At 29.1% G+C, this 18058-nt stretch overlaps 4 protein-coding genes across 4 annotated transcripts in view; all 4 read left to right on the top strand.

Annotated features, from left to right (window-relative positions):
* Nucleotides 1–18058, top strand: part of LOC125844974 (uncharacterized) — a 135292-nt gene that overhangs the window by 108214 nt on the left and 9020 nt on the right. The gene's annotated exons all lie outside the window — the stretch shown is intronic.
* Nucleotides 8590–9291, top strand: LOC125846040 (NAC domain-containing protein 41-like). The gene has a single exon (XM_049525504.1). It carries the CDS (start codon nucleotides 8590–8592, stop codon nucleotides 9289–9291), a length of 702 nt encoding a protein of 233 aa, XP_049381461.1.
* LOC125844978 (NAC domain-containing protein 53-like) lies at nucleotides 11831–12430 on the top strand. The gene has a single exon (XM_049524346.1). It carries the CDS (start codon nucleotides 11831–11833, stop codon nucleotides 12428–12430), a length of 600 nt encoding a protein of 199 aa, XP_049380303.1.
* LOC125846039 (NAC domain-containing protein 53-like) lies at nucleotides 15736–16464 on the top strand. The gene has a single exon (XM_049525503.1). The coding sequence runs from the start codon at nucleotides 15736–15738 to the stop codon at nucleotides 16462–16464; it is 729 nt and encodes a 242-aa protein (XP_049381460.1).

The raw sequence follows: 18058 nt of genomic DNA, 5'->3' as shown, positions 1-18058 counted from the left end.
CCCCCCCCCCCCCCCCCCCCCCCCCCCAACACCTTCTCTAAGTTCATAGCTTAAGGTGCCCTATTTCCTCTCTAATGGACTCTCCTTAATACTTTTTCGGCATACCTTTCTCTTTCCTTGGTCCATTATATTCAACCTCCCACACCTCCTTCCTATAGGGCATCCACACATCTTCTCTTCACATGCTCAAATCATCTCAGTCTCCCTTCCCTTATCTTGTCAACTACAGAAGTCATTCTCACTTTATCTCAGATATCTTCATTTTCTGGACATGAAAGTTAATTTTGATTGGTCAACACTCCGCTCCCATACAACAAAGTCAATTTAACCATCATCATATAAAATTTACCTATAAGTTTTGGTGGTACCTTCTTATACACAACTCCAAATACAAACCTTCATTTCATCCATGTCACATCAATACGATGTGTAACATCCTCGTCGATTTTTCCATTTCCTTGGATCAGAGACTCCAAATACTTAATTTTCTCTCTCTTGAGAACAACTTGTATATCAAGTATCGATCACAGCCTCATGTGTGATATTATCAAATTAATTTTTTTTATTAAATATATAATTATAAATTTAATTATTATTATACATTAAGTAAAAAACATCACAAAATTTTTTGAATTTAAACTTTAAATCTTAAATTCGCACTATCAACCCTTTCTCAATAAAGGAAAGTCCAGGTGAAGATGAAGCCCTTTTTTCTATTAGCCATGGTCAATTGTATGTTATTATTTCACTTGAAATTTGTTGGATTCACTGGAGCTTTATTGTGTCAAAACTTAATGGTTAAATTGATAATCGATCTGATAATAATCAATAACGAATAACTGATAAGTTTTATAACAATTAACATCTCTATAAATCAATAACACATAAGTCAAACTAGCAAACTTCAAAATCGAATCGATTGATACACAACACTAAAACCAATAATTATTGTGAAAGAACATGTTTATTGCATCTAAAGATTTTCTTGTGACACATCAATAAAATTATTAAAAAGAAGTTGAGAGATTTTGGGAATCTGCTTTGATAATTTTCTTATTAATAAAAAAACTCACTCCCAAGAGAATAAGTACAAGATTCTTGTTTTAATAAGGCAAAAGGTTAGTTAAATATAATTATTAAATACTTTGCTTCTCCAAACAGTCACATGCCCCATGTAGTAGTTTTTAATCTTCGAAAGGTAGTGAGCCCTAGCTACTAGACAAGTCAAAATAAATAAATAAATTAAGATCTGATTAAATTAAAATTAACACATATATTATACTGGAATATTTGGTATTACTCGAAAAAAACATTCGATTCATGAATTTGATATAAGATTAATATGAGCTCCCAAAATGATTTTTCATTCTCAGGGATTCCAACATGATCTACTGGGTGATATATTTTTGAGGGCAACACTTTCAATAAGATTTTTATTTAATTTTCAATATATTCAAAATTGAGTACTCTGATTAATAATGAAGGAATTCTAACCATCACATCAACTATCCATATTGATTAATAAACAAGCTATTTCCTCCGCCTCATTTTATATGAGTTAGTTTGACTTGACACGAAATTTAATAGAGATAGAAAGACTTTAGATATGTATGACTGTAAATCATTTCATTAAGGTAAAATGCATATTTTAAAGTTAAATTATTATTTAATATAGAAATGTGTCATTCTATTTCAGATGAGCTAAAAAAAAGTGACTCATATAATTATATAATTTTTTCCCTGTTCACTATCTTTATATACATATACTTTTTTTTTGGTTGGTGAATTGACTGACATTATTTAGTGTAAACCTAGTAAACTTTTTTGTACTTGTAATCCAATAATTAAGAATATATATCCAGATAATTTTTGTCTGGAATTTATCCATTGATTCATAGGAACCAATGCATGTGATGCTGAAATGATGGATCCAGAGTTGTTAGAATATATTCCTTTGGGTTCTAAATATTAGTCATTTTGATAAACTAAATTTGTATTAAGCAATAAAATATTAAAAAAAAAATCAAGAAGCATCAAAACATTTTTCAAATTCACCCTCATTGTGGAGTGTTAATTAAATACAAATACCTTATTATCCTCTATCACTTTAGCTATATTCATGTCTATTAAGTAATCATTCAAAAAGTAGAAGGTATAATTTATTAATCTGAATCACACATTGCGGGGTCTATTTTGGGTGATATTCTCAATTGAAATTTTGAATTCGAATCCGAATCCTCAGATTAAGAATGGAACAGTTCTATTACTGCACCACAATTCATGTTGATAACGGGAGGTGTAATTGTTATCTTGGTATTCTTTCAAATAACTTTTAATTAAGACTTATTTTATTATAATCCCCCTATAGTCGAATAACAATTTGGAAATTCCCTTGAACAAGATTCTGGAGCTTTTTCTTTTTCTTTAAAATAAAAATAATGCTTGGGTTGATGGCAACCTATGGATAAAAAGTTATGTCAAATTTAATTGTCTTATGAAAATTTAATTGTAAAGAGCTTAACTACATAAAGATGACATTAAAGAAAAAAAATAAGAATTAGCAATTTTATGTTGCTGATTCTATTTAATGATAAATTGTCAACAAAATCTTGTTACCTATAAACTTTCAAGATTTTAAAATTTGTCTTTCGAAATGACTCAGTTGATTTGGAGGGTGGTCATTCACACAAATGACTTGAGATCGATCCCTTTTTCATGTCTTTTGAGTCGGGTATGTCGCTTATGGCTTGTCTAATATGGTTTACATCTCTTGTGTGGTTAGCAGACTATTATACATCTGTGAAGGGTTTATCTGTATGCACAAAGTGCTCACCCAAAAAGGAAAAGAACGGCCGCAAATTATTGTAGGATTATAAAAAGAACTTCTGAAATTTCAAAATAATAATTAGTTAGTTTCCCAGAAATATCAACCTCGACATTATTAATTAGTTGTTGTTATCTTAAATATCTCTTATCCATTTTGTCCACATGCATCATGACTTCCCACTATAATATAGTTACTCTTGCCATCTACCAGTTGGCACAATTTGATGAATTTCAAATAATTACTTTTATCTATATATATATTAATTACTTACTTTTTATAATTGTGACATAGGTGAAGTTAGTCAAAGTATTGATCATATGGTAGAAAGGATATTACTTACTTTTTAGAATAATCTCATATTTGAAATTCAATTGTTTGATTAAATTTAATTTCGTGTAGCATAGGACTATAGATGAGAAAACACTCATTGCCAAGAGTTTTTTCATTTTTAAGATTCGAACGTGAAATTCCTAATTAAGAATAAAAAGATTTCATTCATTCAATCGCATTCTTCCTGATAAAAAAAAGATATAACTAATTAGTTGAGACGAGAACTTGCTTGAACGGTTCAAAAAGCAAGAATTAAATTATAAGTATTTGCAAACCTTTATATTTTCTTTTTAAAAATCTCAAAAGTATGTGAAATATCAGTGTCTAAATCAAATGGGGATGTTGTGGAGAGAAACATCATAATTAAAATGCAGAAAATGGAACAACTTGTAAATTAAAATATTCCTTTTTTGGTGTAAAAGTAGCTACAAGTTGTAATTAAATGACATAAGTGATGATGAAAATATCAATCTTTTTCATTTAATAAAAAAAAATTAGTGAGAAAAAAGTGACAGTACATATATCCACTATGACCAAATCAAAGTATGCATGTAACTTAAATTTTATGATTTTTGAATGTTATAATGGTGATATTAGATGTTAGTACATATTTAATAGATATCTTTGATCGCTTAGTTATATATGTCGATTTTTAACTCCATGTATATGGACAATCGAATTATTATATAATTGTCTGGAAGATGTCGAATTGACACAATTTTGTCTGAAATTTATATTGTTTATATAAATTTAATTATTTATTATATATATATTTGTTATATAATAATTAATTTAAAATATTTTTACTTTTTATATTTTGGATAAAAATAAACCTACCTTCCTATTCTCATTAATTAATATTAAAATCAACCAAGATTAAGAAAGAGAATGAAGGACAACATGATCCAAGTTGATAATTCTTTTTATAATTATAATTATAATGTCTCAAAGGGGAAAATATCTATAAAAAAGGTAGTGACATAAAGTGCAAATAATTGTCAATTAATATAAATTACCTAAAGTAAGCAATGATGTCCATTTGTTACTTTTTTTTTAGTCCCCTAAATATCTTGTCTATCTGAATTTGGTGTAGTCTTATATTTTATTTTGATTTTCTTTATAATTAGTATCACAAACTGTTATATTGATGTCAAGTGTAATTATATCAAAAGGGCCGACAGAAAGTTATATACTAACTTTATTTTTTAAAGAAAATTTCTCAATTTTTTTTCCTTATATTTCACTTAATATTTTATTATGAAGAAAAGTTAATAAAAAATAAGTACTAAACTTTAATAAGAGCAAATTAATAAACTACAATATCTTTCTTTATTTCTTCAACTTTGTATCCAATTAAATAGAGTTTTATTTGGATGATAAGCATCCCACTTTCGACCCGAAGACAGTAAAAGTATGAGGAAAATGTCTGAAATATATCGGAACTTTGACCAAAATTGTTGTGACAATCCCAAACTTTGGGACCTATTATCCCCCCCCCCCCCCCCCCCCCCCNCCCGCACTAATTAATATTGTATTTTAAAGATATATAAGTGTCAAGCTGGACAAATTACTATTTATAATGATGCAATAGTTATGATATTCACGTGAACACATATATATCTTTAAAAATAGTGCATGGGGTAATAGGTCCTGCCTAAAATTTGAGCTTATTACACCAATTTCGATCAAAATTTGAATATATTTCGAATTTTTTCCCAAAAAATATTTTATAAGAGAAAAGACAAAGTACAAGTTTGGGCATAGATTATTTCTAGCAATCACTTGTATCTTATTAGGTGATCACTTGGTCTGATGATCATTCTACACGATCAATATTTGGTGTTTACCATAAGTCAATAAATACATGATATATATTTATACATAATCCTTGCACAATAACATAAAAATATTTACACGACCAAATCACTTTTAAAATAGTTAACCCTTCACAATTATATTGACGAGTAGTCATGAAAATTAGTGAATATCTACTATAACAATTTTTTTTTATGATCATGGTGTTCATACTAGTTTTTGTGCACCTCGACTAATTTAATGAGATATCTGCCACCTCCCACCAACAACATGTACCAGATAATTATGTCCGTCAAAACTAAGACAGATGAGAAGAATCACCTACTATGTTTTGTCTGTTGTTATAACAAATTAAACTACTCTAATAATATTAAATTATTTATTGTGATGATACAATTTTTTAATGAAAAGAGGAAAGAAAATGGAAATAATGGGGTCTCCATTTTTATTTCATTTTTTGTTTTTAAAGCCAATGGGCTTATGGACTTCTATATATTTGGTCCCATGTATAAGAAATGACAATAATCTAACTTTTAAATGATTTTAGTGAGTACCACTAACTTTGGGACACTTATGATTGCAGCATTGAATTATTAAAATAGTTTTAACTTTAAGCAAATTGCAAGAAATACATTTTTTTTCTAGTTAATGCAAATGGTGTAGATAAGTTTTTGTTTTAATTGAATTGACACTCTAATTGGGTAATGGACCCTCCAACTAATCATATTGCTTAATATTTAATTCTTTGGTGAAGAGATAATCACCATTATTATCAATCTAAATAACCGCCCATCTAATTTTTTAGATTAAAAAAGAACCAATTAGTATATATAATTAGTGTATAATTTATATATATATATATATATCAATTTTAATAATAAATAGTAAAAGCTGATTTGTATAGAGCAACTTTCACATATAGCAAACACAAAATTCATATTTGTATGCTATAGCAAAGTTTGCATAATTGCGCTCCATAGCAAACATAAATATGTATATTTCGCTATACATATACAAAAGAAAGCAGTTGTATAATCTGCTTTGGTATACATATACAAAAAGATCAATTGTATAAAGTGAGAGAGGCGAGTGAGCGAGCGAGATCTAGGAGAGTGGCGAGCGAGATCTGGGAGAGGGGAACGAAAATATATGTATATATACAATTTTCACGCTTTTTATACATTTGCGTTTTTGTATAAAGTGAGAGAGGCGAGTGAGAGAGAGAAATCTGGGAGAGTGGCGAGCGAGATATGGGAGAGGGGAGAGAGGGGAGAGAGGGGAACGAAAATATATGTATATATACAATTTTCTCTCGCTTTATACAAACAGAAACACATTTTATACAATTTGCGTTTTTTTGTATAAAGTAAGAGAGGTGAGTGAGAGAGCGAGATCTGGGAGAATGGCGAGCGAGATCTGGGAGAGTGGCGAGCGAGATCTGGGAGAGGGGAGAGAGGGGAACGAAAATATATGTATATATACAATTTTCTCTCGCTTTATACAAACACAAACACACTTTATACACTTGCGTTTGTATAAAAAACGAGAGAGGCGAGGGAGAGAACGAGAGTGGCGAGCGAGATTCACCAGGAGAGAGGTGAAATAACAACAGTTTGCTATGAGGTACAATTAAATCAAACTATATTTATAACATTTAATTTGAATTAATAGTTTGCAATTGTATACAATTTTCCCATAGGCTCATTATTCTCTTTTCTTTAGGCCCATATTTGGGTTATATATGGCCCATCTTTATATTCATTTGTGTTTGGGCCTGAAATATAGTCTCCAAATTCATCCGTGAACTATTTGTAATCGTCTCTTATATATCTTTTAGAAAACTTACGGAAATCCCACTAGTTTAAGAATTGAGTCTAAATTACGCGTATAAGCAACATATACTAGTTAATTGCTTAACATAGCTATAGTTTGCTTTAATTACAATTCACGACCTACTTTTAGCTATAATTACGCGTCTCAGCTTTTTAATTTTGTACAATTCTTATATTTGTGTAATCCGAAATTTGAATAGTAGAATTTGTATAACTTTTGAATAATTCAGTATTTGTATAATATAATTTGTATAACTGCTTACACTTTTGATGTTTGTAATTGTATAAATTCGTTATTTCGAGTTGATACAAAAATAACTGAATTATACAAATGTACCCGCTAATTAAACAAATCCACGAATTATACAAATAAGATAACTTAAACTGTAGCTACAATCCGTAAATATGCAAACTATAGCTATGGAGCATAATTAAGTTTATTGTAGTGGTTATTTGCGAAAGTTCCTCAAGAATTAATTACTTAGATACACTCTAATTTGCAATATTATGAATCTTACTAGATTTTGTTGCTTCCAGAATACGTGTAATTTGTTCTATATACACTCAATCCAAGTGAATTCACATGTATTTGAGCTACATAACAAATATCGCTCGCCTCCCTCACATCTTGCTTGCCACTCTCCTATGTCTTTGGTGTCTCAGATACATGCGAATCATACCAGATACATACATATATATGTATCAAATGTGTATCTAGTGCATTTGCATGTATCTGGATACATGACTATCTCCCTCCCCATATTCTCGCTAGCCGCCCTCCCCATCTCGCTCTCCTCTCTCCTTATTTTAGTGTATATGGTAACAAAATTCCTTATTTTATTGTATCTGATTGTAAAAATACATGTATCTTTCTCAATGTATGATAAGAAACTCTTAATTAGTAGTAAGATACGTAAATTATATAAAAATATATGTGGAATTAATATATATGGTATGTATGCATGTCTAATAAGATAGTTTTCTTTATATTGTGTATGGTTGTAAGGAAATTCGTACACCACAAATTAAAAAAAAACACGTTAATGATTAAATATATGATTAAGTCCAATGCAACTTTTAAAATTAATTTGTATAGTTTCAAAAAAAAAATAGTCATGTAATTTAAACATGTGGTAATTCATTAGTCCTTTCGTTCCAAATATTGGCACGTTTAAGTTCCTTTTAGAATTAATTTGACTAATTTTTAAAATTAAATTGGATTAGAATTTAATATTTCAAAATTTCAAAAACTAAACAAAAAATACTGCTAGAAGTTGCACTTTTTTTCGTATCACTTTAGCGAAAAAATGCATCATGTCTTCAAATATTTTTGAATTGTATTTATGTAGTTTATAAATATATATATAAAAAAAAGTCAAATGATAAATTTTCAGCTAAAAATTAAATTTGATACTCAAAATAATTAAAACCAAGGGGTATTATTTTCCGGTATTGAAACAAATATAATTGTTTATCAAAAAACAAAAAAAACTTGGGGCTAAAGCAAACTGAAAACTGTCAATAGTCAAATTTGGTAATTAACAAAAATTTAGAGGATTAGTAGTCAAATTTGGTAATTAACAAAAATTTAGAGGATTAGTAGTCAAATTTGGTAATTAACAAAAATTTAGAGGATTAGGCTTAATTAACAGTTGTATAATACCGCCAGCTATCCGAACACTAGATGGATTAGGCTTAATTAACACATTATTAGATAGATTAGGCTTAATCAACATATTATATAAACTCAATTAAATTCTATTACTCAATAAAATTGTAAATAACATGGCGTTATCAAGATCTAAGCATAGTTTAGGTTTTCGATTCCATCCTAGTGATAAAGAGTTGATCAACCATCTAAAAAGATTCATGCTCGATGGAATTTTTCCACGTCCCAATGTTATCAAACTAAAGGACGTATTTGGAGACTTAGAGCCATGGCAAATTATTGATGGAGAGAAAACATGTTACTTTCTTACACGATTAAAGAAATTCAATAATTCGAACAAGAGATTCTCAAGAACAGTTGGGAGTGGGACTTGGAGTGGCCAAACAAGTGGTATTCCCATTAGAGATAAATCAAATAGAAATATTATAATTGGATATAAAAGAAGTTTGAGGTATAAAGGTGGTGTTGAAAAAGATCAAAGTGAAAAATGGCTTTTGAAGGAATATTTTTTGCCAGATGAGTATATTAAGAAAAGCAAGAACAAGGATATATTTGCCATTTGTAGAATTAAAGAGAAGACAAAAAACGATGAGGAAAATAATAATGATGACGATGATGATGATGATGTTAAGGATGAAGATGTTGATGGATTAGTGGATTATCTATTTGAAGGTAATTATGATCAAGTAATTAGCAACGATAATGACAATCAATTAGAGGGTAATTATGAAGCAAGTACAAGTACATTAAACAATAATGGAATTAATCCATATGAGAATTCAAGTATTGAGTCTGTATTGGAAATGATTGAATTTTAATGTTTATAAGCATGCAAATAGCAATGCTATCAAGTTTTTTTTTTTTGGTTACATTAGGTTATAAACTTATAATAGTATGAATTTGCGGTTGAGGACAAATTGTTGTTCGTGTCCTCTTCTAATTTTTTGCTTTATAAATCCATATGAGAATTCAACTTGTTTTTATTAGTTCAAGTGTATTGTTGAGGTAGACAAGAATTTGCTGACTTGTCTGCTCTAGAAAAGTTTAACTAGTATGTATTAATTCTTTCTAAAAGAATTTTTTTTGGATTTGTGTCAAGAACGTCTCAATAAAATTAGTAATTTAACCCCAAATTATAATAAGAGGCCTTAAATATTTATACACATAAACAAAAATATTAACCTCTTCTAATAGGTTATAAACTTATAATAGTATGACTTCCTTAATGAATCGGAAGTAGGAAAAACAAGTTCCACATGTGACATTCCCCATTGTTCGTGTCCTCAATATAGACTACCCCTCTAATACCCCCTTGTCTTCCTCCCACCACCCCACACGCCTACCCCACCTCCACCTCCAACAATATTTATCTAGATCATATATGAATATTTTTAACATAATAATTGTTAATTTATATACCGAACACAAGCAATTTTAAACCTAGATGTGTATTAAGTGAGGTTATTTATTTTACCACCTATTTCATAGGATTATTAAATTACTCCCTCCGTCCACTTTTATTTGTCATGTTGCTCTTTTCGAAAGTCAATTTGACTAATTTTCAAAGTTAAATTAGATTAATTACATTAATTCAATATTTTAAACAAAAAATTTAGATATTCAAAAACTATATGAAAAGTACTATAAATTGCAATTTTTTATATATCAATATCATGAAAAAATACATTAGATATTCAACTATATTTATTAGAAAATTAAATTAAGTCTCGTCAAAGTCGTTTTATCAAAGATAGCTCTAATTAAGGTTCAAGATCATACTGAGGAAACATCTTTTTCGGGATCATTAGTTAGACGGGTGACATATGTGAGTCATAGTAGCGCGTCGGAGGATCGTAAAAACTCCGATATCAATTAAAAAAAAAAATTATTCATAAACTCAGAAAATCTTGAATCTTAATTCAATAATAATACTTGACTAGATTAGAAAAATTATTGCACGGAAAGACATAAAATATGAAGAGAATCCTAACTAGTAATATATCTGTTTTCCTTCTTTGAGATGTTCCACATTGACCTCTTGTGTACTAGGGGTTAGACGCAGAAACTTGCGGAATATATTCAAAACAGAAACCATGCAATCAAGACGACCACTCGGTTTCTCCTCCTCCTCCTCCTCATCGTCGTCATAACCATCATCATTAACATTATCATCAATCTTACTTTTCTCAATTAACATGTCTTGAGGTCTGAAACCTCCACGAGCCATGACAATATTTTCAAAATCCTGAGAAGCTTTTTGGTGTGCGGTGCGAAGTTTCATCTTGCAAATCATGATAGCAGTTAATCGTTGTAGACGCTTGATTTCCTTGTCATCGGATTTCACAAACTGTAGTCTTGCCTCCATTACTTTATAGGAAACTATTTTATTTATAAACTCAAAAGTTTTTGAATTTTGATTCAAGTTCTCTTTGTTTTGTATATTTCTGTATAACTAGTCAAACCCCTATTTATAAAAGTAAGAAACCAAATTAAATTAGGATTAGAAAATCTATTCTATATAGAATTAGGACAAATAAATTATAACTAAACATTAATTAAGTAAATACCAAAAACAACAAATCCTAAACAACTTAAAATACCTACTCCAACTTTAAATTATTATTCCAAATGGATAGCACATCTTTGTATAGATTTTAAGATGCATTATGATCGTACACTTGTGGCCAAATAGAATACTGATATCTTTGTGCTCAAGTCTCAATGTTAAAATCATTTTTTTGGTAACTAATAAAATCATAAATTTCTGTAAAAAGTGTATATATGTAAAATTATATTTAAATATTTCCATTTTTTCTTATATCACTTTAGTGAAAAAATTGCATCACGCCTTTCAAATAGTTTACCATTTTCAATTATTGGGGTCAAATTTAGTAATTACGTTTCTTACGAACTTAAGGAGAGAATTGGCAAATTAAGACTTATAATATTTTTTTATGTAATTTATAAATACGTAAAAAATAATAATCAAATTATAAATTTTCAGTTAAAAATAAAATTTATAATTTTCCAAATCTAAAAAATGTCACATAATTAAAACCAAGGGTATTTATTTTCCAATATTGAAACAAATAATTGTTTATCAATAAGTGAAAAAAATTAACCTAAAACCGTCAATTACTGAAATGACAAAAATAGCCCTACAAAACTTGGGGTCAAATTTAGTAATTACGTTTCTTACGGAATTAATTACCAAATATTATCTATCCCAATATTAGAAAGATTAGGCTTAATTAACATATTATATAAACTCCACTCCACTACATTCAATTAAATTCTATTACATCGATCTTTTTACACATACCAAAAAAAAAAAAAAAAAACTTAAGTACAAATCAAATGGCATTATCAAGATCTAAGCATAGTTTAGGTTTTCGATTTCATCCTAGCGATAAAGAGTTGATCAACCATCTAAAAAGATTCATGCTCGATGGAATTTTTTCACGTCCGGATGTTATCAAAATACAAGACGTATTTGGAGACTTAGAGCCATGGCAAATTATCGATGGAGAGAAAACATGTTATTTTCTTACACGATTAAAGAAATTCAAGAATTCGAACAAGAAATTCTCAAGAACAGTTGGAAGTGGGACTTGGTGTGGCCAAACAAGTGGTATTCCCATTAGAGATAAATCAAATAGGAATATTATAATTGGATATAAGAGAAGTTTGAGGTATGAAAGTGGTATTGAAAAAGATCAAAGTGAAAAATGGCTCTTGAAGGAATATTTTTTGCCAGATGAGTATATTAAGAAAAACAAGAACAAGGATATATTCGTCATTTGTAGAATTAAAGAGAAGAAAAAAGAAGAGGAAAATAATAATAATGATGTTAAGGATGAAGATGTTGATGGATTAGTGGATCATCTATTTGGAGGTAATTATGATCAAGTAATTAGCAACGATAAGGACAATCAATTAGAGGGTAATTATATATGAAGCAAGTACAAGCACATTGAACAATTACGGAGAATTAGGTGAAGTTGAGCAATTTAATGGAATTAATCCATATGAGAATTCAAGTTTTGAGTCTGTATTGGAAATGATTGAATTTTAATGTTTATAAGCATCCAAAAATAGCAATGCTATTTTTTTTTGTTACATTAGGTTATAAACTTATAATAGCTTGAATATGAATAATTTTCTTTTAGAAAAATATGAATTTGTGGTTGCATGAGTATTTTTCTTTAAATATTGAAGAAAACTAATAATTAATACAATTTCTTCTTTTAATATCTTGATCATCCTTATTTTGGTTATATGACAAACACATGTTTAACCTATTCAAATTCTCAGTTTTATAAATAATATAACATTACCATGTGAAGTTAAATGCTAAAAACAATTATATTAGAATAAAAAAGACAATCCTAAATAAATAATATTTTTGTGCATGTGTATAAATATTTAAAGCCTCTTATTATATAATTTTATTGAGACGTTCTTGACACATATTCATGATATTCTTTTACAAAAAAGAAAACATATTACTTAAGTTTTTCTAGAGCAAGCAAGTCAGCAAATTCTTGTCTAACTCAACAATACACTTGAACTAATAAAAATGCCAATAGTTATGTACCAATAATAAAATCCTATATAGATAGCTAATCAAAAGAAAGAAAGAAACCTTAGCTTATATTTATCTTCTTTTTTTTCGACGAAAGGGTTTGAATGAACTCTTAATATTTATTTAAACTTGCCGATGTACATATTTAAGAGTCCAATTACATTATTGTAAGCATAAATACAAACATCTAATTACATGATTTTGAGGATGCAAACAATTATTGCTACTTATCAATAGGAATCATTAGTAGATAGACATTCATAATTTCATATTGATTTTGAGGCAAATATTTGTACAAACACGATTAATTATTTTTATGTCAAACAAAATTTTTAGAAACAAATGCAAATAATGGAAACTAAAATGCAATGAACTAAATCATTAACCTTTTGTTGTATACACATTAACACAAGTCAACCCAAAGAGTTCTTCAAATAATTTTTGTTTATAACATATACACACCATCAACAACTTAAAGAACGTTATACTGTCATTATAATCTATTAACACCTGACAACAATCTATCTACCTTATTTTCACGTAACTAGTTTCACTTATTTAGAACCAGATGCCTTCGTGCTGTCTTGCCCTTGACCGCCGCCGCCACCACCACCACCACCACCTGATATAACCTTTGGGGTTTTGACCTTAAATTTTTCAAGTTTCGATTGAGATGGATCAATATCAATTCCTCTACTCTTGTTCAAAGAGTTATCACTTGGGATCCTTTTGAATGAATTAATCTTGAATTTCTTTTCTTGATCTTTATTGTTTGAAAACATTACTCCAATTTTCTCAAATATAGGAATGAAATCCTCATGATAAAATGGAAATATTTTCTTGAAGAATTCTCCTCTTTTCATGTAGATATCTCTAAAGAAATGTAGTAGCATAATCAATCTTGGATCAACTTTTTTTTCCTGATTTCCATCTTATCATCACTTGGAATTAATAAGATATGGTAATTGGTAGTTGAGGCTTGGAATTTAGTTTGAATGTTTCATAGTATTATTTTGTTTGGAATGTTTCATATATATAGAGTTTGTAATAGGCGGTTTGAATTAAATTTGAACAGGTCAATTTATTAATGTAGCATGCTTTAACGCGCTTAAAATTTGTTTGGATAAAAATAGACTGGCACAAAATGAGTCGAATAATGGCTCATGACTCAACATATGATATGTATATACACAATCTCCCCTCCTTTTATATATTTTCTTTTAAAGAGAAAAAAAATTATAATTAATATATTTTTCTTGAATTATTAATTAGTTTAAATAATTCCAAAAATATAGTTTCCATTATACGGAACACACCCTTTACCATTTTAGGTCAAGTTAAAAGAAATCATAATTCAACCAATTTTTTCTTAATCCTAGATGTCTATTAATTAATTGAGATTCTAAAAAATGATTTATTTTATCACCAACCAATTTATGGTTTCATATAATTATTAAAAGAAATCATAATCCAACCAATTTCTTATTTTCCTGAAGCATCTCATATATCGCTGGCATTTATAATTAGTTTGATCAAATTTCAATTTTTGCTTGTTTGTTGTAAATCTCCCTCAAAGTCAACTGTACATATTACAAAGTTAGACATGTCACAATCATGATATCCTATGATGAGGAAATGGAACATTAATTTTTGAACCGGTAAAAACCAAAGTGGTCAATACATGGTCATTTGATAAGATTGTTGAGGTGGATGTGCGGCATACAAAGACTAATACGATTAAGAATGAGGATATTTGGGATAAGATTGGAGTGACCTTTTGTGGTGGACAAGATGAAGGAAACGAGATTGAGATTTTTTGGATATGTGAAAAGAAGATGGGTTGACTGACACCCTAGTTAGGAGATGCGAGAGATAAAAGTAGATCGAAAAAGTATTGGGAAGAGGTGATTAGACATGATATGACATAAATTAAGATTATTGAGGACATGACCTTTAGATAGGAGGAAGTGAAGGACGCGCATGGTAGAATGTTAGTAGGTTGTGGAGTGTGTTATCTTGCTATCCAAGAGTTTAAAGCTTGCTGATGTTTTGTCATTGTATTAGTTGTATTATTGTAGTTTTTTTTATTGTGATATCTATCCTGATCAGTTATTTATTGTGTTTCAATCACACAACTATTTTGTTATATTCTTGGTTCTTTCAAAAACTAAACAAAAAATACTGCTAGAAGTTGCACTTTTTTTCATATCACTTTAGTGAAAAAAATGCATCATGTGTTTCAAATAATTTTCGAATTGTATTTATGTAGTTTATAAATACATAAAAAAAAAAATCAAATGATAAATTTTCAGCTAAAAATTAAATTTGATACTCAAAATAATTAAAACCAAGAGGTATTATTTTCCGGTATTGAAACAAATATACTTGTTTATCAAAAAATTCAAAAAAACTTGGGGTTAAAGCAAACTGATAGTCAAATTTGGTAATTAACAAAAAATCAGAGGATTAGTAGTCAAATTTGGTAATTAACAAAAATTTAGACGATTAGGCTTAATTAACACTTGTATAATACCGCCAACTATCCGAACACAAGATGGATTAGGCTTAATTAACACAATATTAGATAGATTAAGCTTAATCAGCATATTATATATACTCAATTAAATTCTATTACATCGATCTTTTTACACATACCAAAAAAAAATTTGAAAATAACATGGCGTTATCAAGATCTAAGCATAGTTTAGGTTTTCGATTCCATCCTAGTGATAAAGAGCTGATCAACCATCTAAAAAGATTCATGCTCGACGGAATTTTTCCACGTCCCAATGTTATCAAAATAAAGGACGTATTTGGAGACTTAGAGCCATGGCAAATTATCGATGGAGAGAAAACATGTTACTTTCTTACGCGATTAAAGAAATTCAAGAATTCGAACAAGAAATTCTCAAGAACAGTTGGGAGTGGGACTTGGAGTGGCCAAACAAGTGGTATTCCCATTAGAGATAAATCAAATAGAAATATTATAATTGGATATAAGAGAAGTTTGAGGTATAAAAGTGGTATTGAAAAATATCAAAGTGAAAAATGGCTTTTGAAGGAATATTTTTTGCCAGATGAGTATATTAAGAAAAGCAAGAACAAGGATATATTTGCCATTTGTAGAATTAAAGAGAAGAAAAATGAAGAAGAGGAAAATAATAATGATGACGATGATGATGATGTTAAGGATGAAGATGTTGATGGATTAGTGGATTATCTATTTGGAGGTAATTACGATCAAGTAATTAGCAACGATAATGACAATCAATTAGAGGGTAATTATGAAGCAAGTACAAGCACATTGAACAATTATGGAGAATTACGTGAAGTTGAGCAATTTAATGGAATTAATCCATATGATAATTCAAGTATTGAGTCTGTATTGGAAATGATTGAATTTTAATGTTTATAAGCATGCAAATAGCAATGCTATCAAGTTTTTTTTTTTGGTTACATTAGGTTATAAACTTTTTTTTTATTAGGTTATAAACTTATAATAGCTTGAATGTGAATAATTTTCTTTTAGAAAAATATGAATTTGCGGTTGAGGACAAATTGTTGCATGAGTAGTTTTTTCTAAAATATTAATACAATTTCTTCTTTTATTATGTTGATCATCCCTATTTTTGGTTTTTATTTGTCTTCAATGGTTAGTTATGTATACACAATAAAATCTTATATGGATAGCTCATCCTTATATTTATCTTCTTCTTTTTTCGATGAAGGGGCTCGAATGCAACACAATATATTGCAAATAAATGTCTAATCTCTTCTAATTTTTTGCTTTATAAATAATAATATTACCATGTAAAGTTAAACGCTAAACAGAACTATGTAAGAATAAAAAGGGCAACCCTCAGAGGCGTATCCAGGAGGGGGTCACCGGGTTCACGTGAACCCATGCTCCCCTCCTGAAATCATATATCGTAGTGTTATATTTTTTTAAAATATTTTAATATAGATATGTGAACCCACACTTGAAGTATTATACCGTGCGATTATGTTGGGTGCACCTCTCTAAGTGAGGTTAGAAATTTGAATCTTTTAGTTATCTTGTTTTATTTTTTCTTTTTAAAATTGGGTAATGTCTCTCTAAGTGGTTTGGATAGGTAAAAATAACTTTGGACCTATAATTTTAAACTTTTAATTATTTTTAGTGATAAGAAACTAAATGTTAAATCAATCAAATTTATATCTTAGATCTACCTTTTTCTAATAGTGCACCCATCATCTCAAAATCCTGGATACGCCTCTGGCAACCCTAAATTAATAATATTTTTGTGCATGTGTATTTAAGGCCTCTTATTATAATTTGATGTTAAACTACTAATTTATTGAGACGTTCTTGACACAAATCCAAGACATTTTCTTTTATAAAGAAATCGATTTAGATAGTCAAAAGCTTGAAGGTTCAAATTTTTTCTTAAGGTTTTACCCTTGAAGATTTTCATTCAAGCTTTCCGGCAAAGCTTTGTTGGTGGTGGAAGCTCGTCATCTCCTTTGCTCGTTGTCCCGGTTTGCTGCTCCGAAAAAGGTAAACAACTTTCCCTTTCATTAAATCTTCCTTTCTCGTGTCAATTTTGCTTGTTGTTTATTCGATTGTTTGTTTCCAGTTATCAATATGATTGTAACTTGAATGTGTATATATGAGTGTTGGAATGCTGGTTTCTGGCTGTTGCTGCTCTTGTTATGCCATTAATATGCCTAACTTTTCTGGTGATTAATTTAATTCATTTGTAAGTATTCATCTTCATGAATTAAGGCTAATAATCCATCTTCTTGCTTTGTTCATGTGACTTTGGGTGAGTTCTTTGAACTCCATTACCTTTCTCTTTTCATTCCGAATGGGCCATGGAGGCCCAACTCTACCCTTTCTCGAGTCAACCCCATTGCCAAGATAAAGAAGCTGATGAACATGTGGAAATAGAGCTAATACAGGTGTTCGAAGGTCCAAAAATGGACTTTATGCACTTGGTATACATGAAATACAGTGCTGA

This window comes from Solanum stenotomum, chromosome 11 (assembly GCF_019186545.1).
Source record: "Solanum stenotomum isolate F172 chromosome 11, ASM1918654v1, whole genome shotgun sequence".
Classification (NCBI taxonomy): domain Eukaryota; kingdom Viridiplantae; phylum Streptophyta; class Magnoliopsida; order Solanales; family Solanaceae; genus Solanum; species Solanum stenotomum.
Note: the sequence above shows the minus strand (reverse complement) of the source record. Positions and strands in the feature narration are given on the sequence as shown.

What these genes read in the sequence shown, in the direction of transcription:
- LOC125846040 (XM_049525504.1), top strand. Translation starts at nt 8,590, where the DNA reads ATGGCGTTATCAAGATCTAAGCATAGTTTAGGTTTTCGATTCCATCCT.
- LOC125844978 (XM_049524346.1), top strand. Translation starts at nt 11,831, where the DNA reads ATGGCATTATCAAGATCTAAGCATAGTTTAGGTTTTCGATTTCATCCT.
- LOC125846039 (XM_049525503.1), top strand. Translation starts at nt 15,736, where the DNA reads ATGGCGTTATCAAGATCTAAGCATAGTTTAGGTTTTCGATTCCATCCT.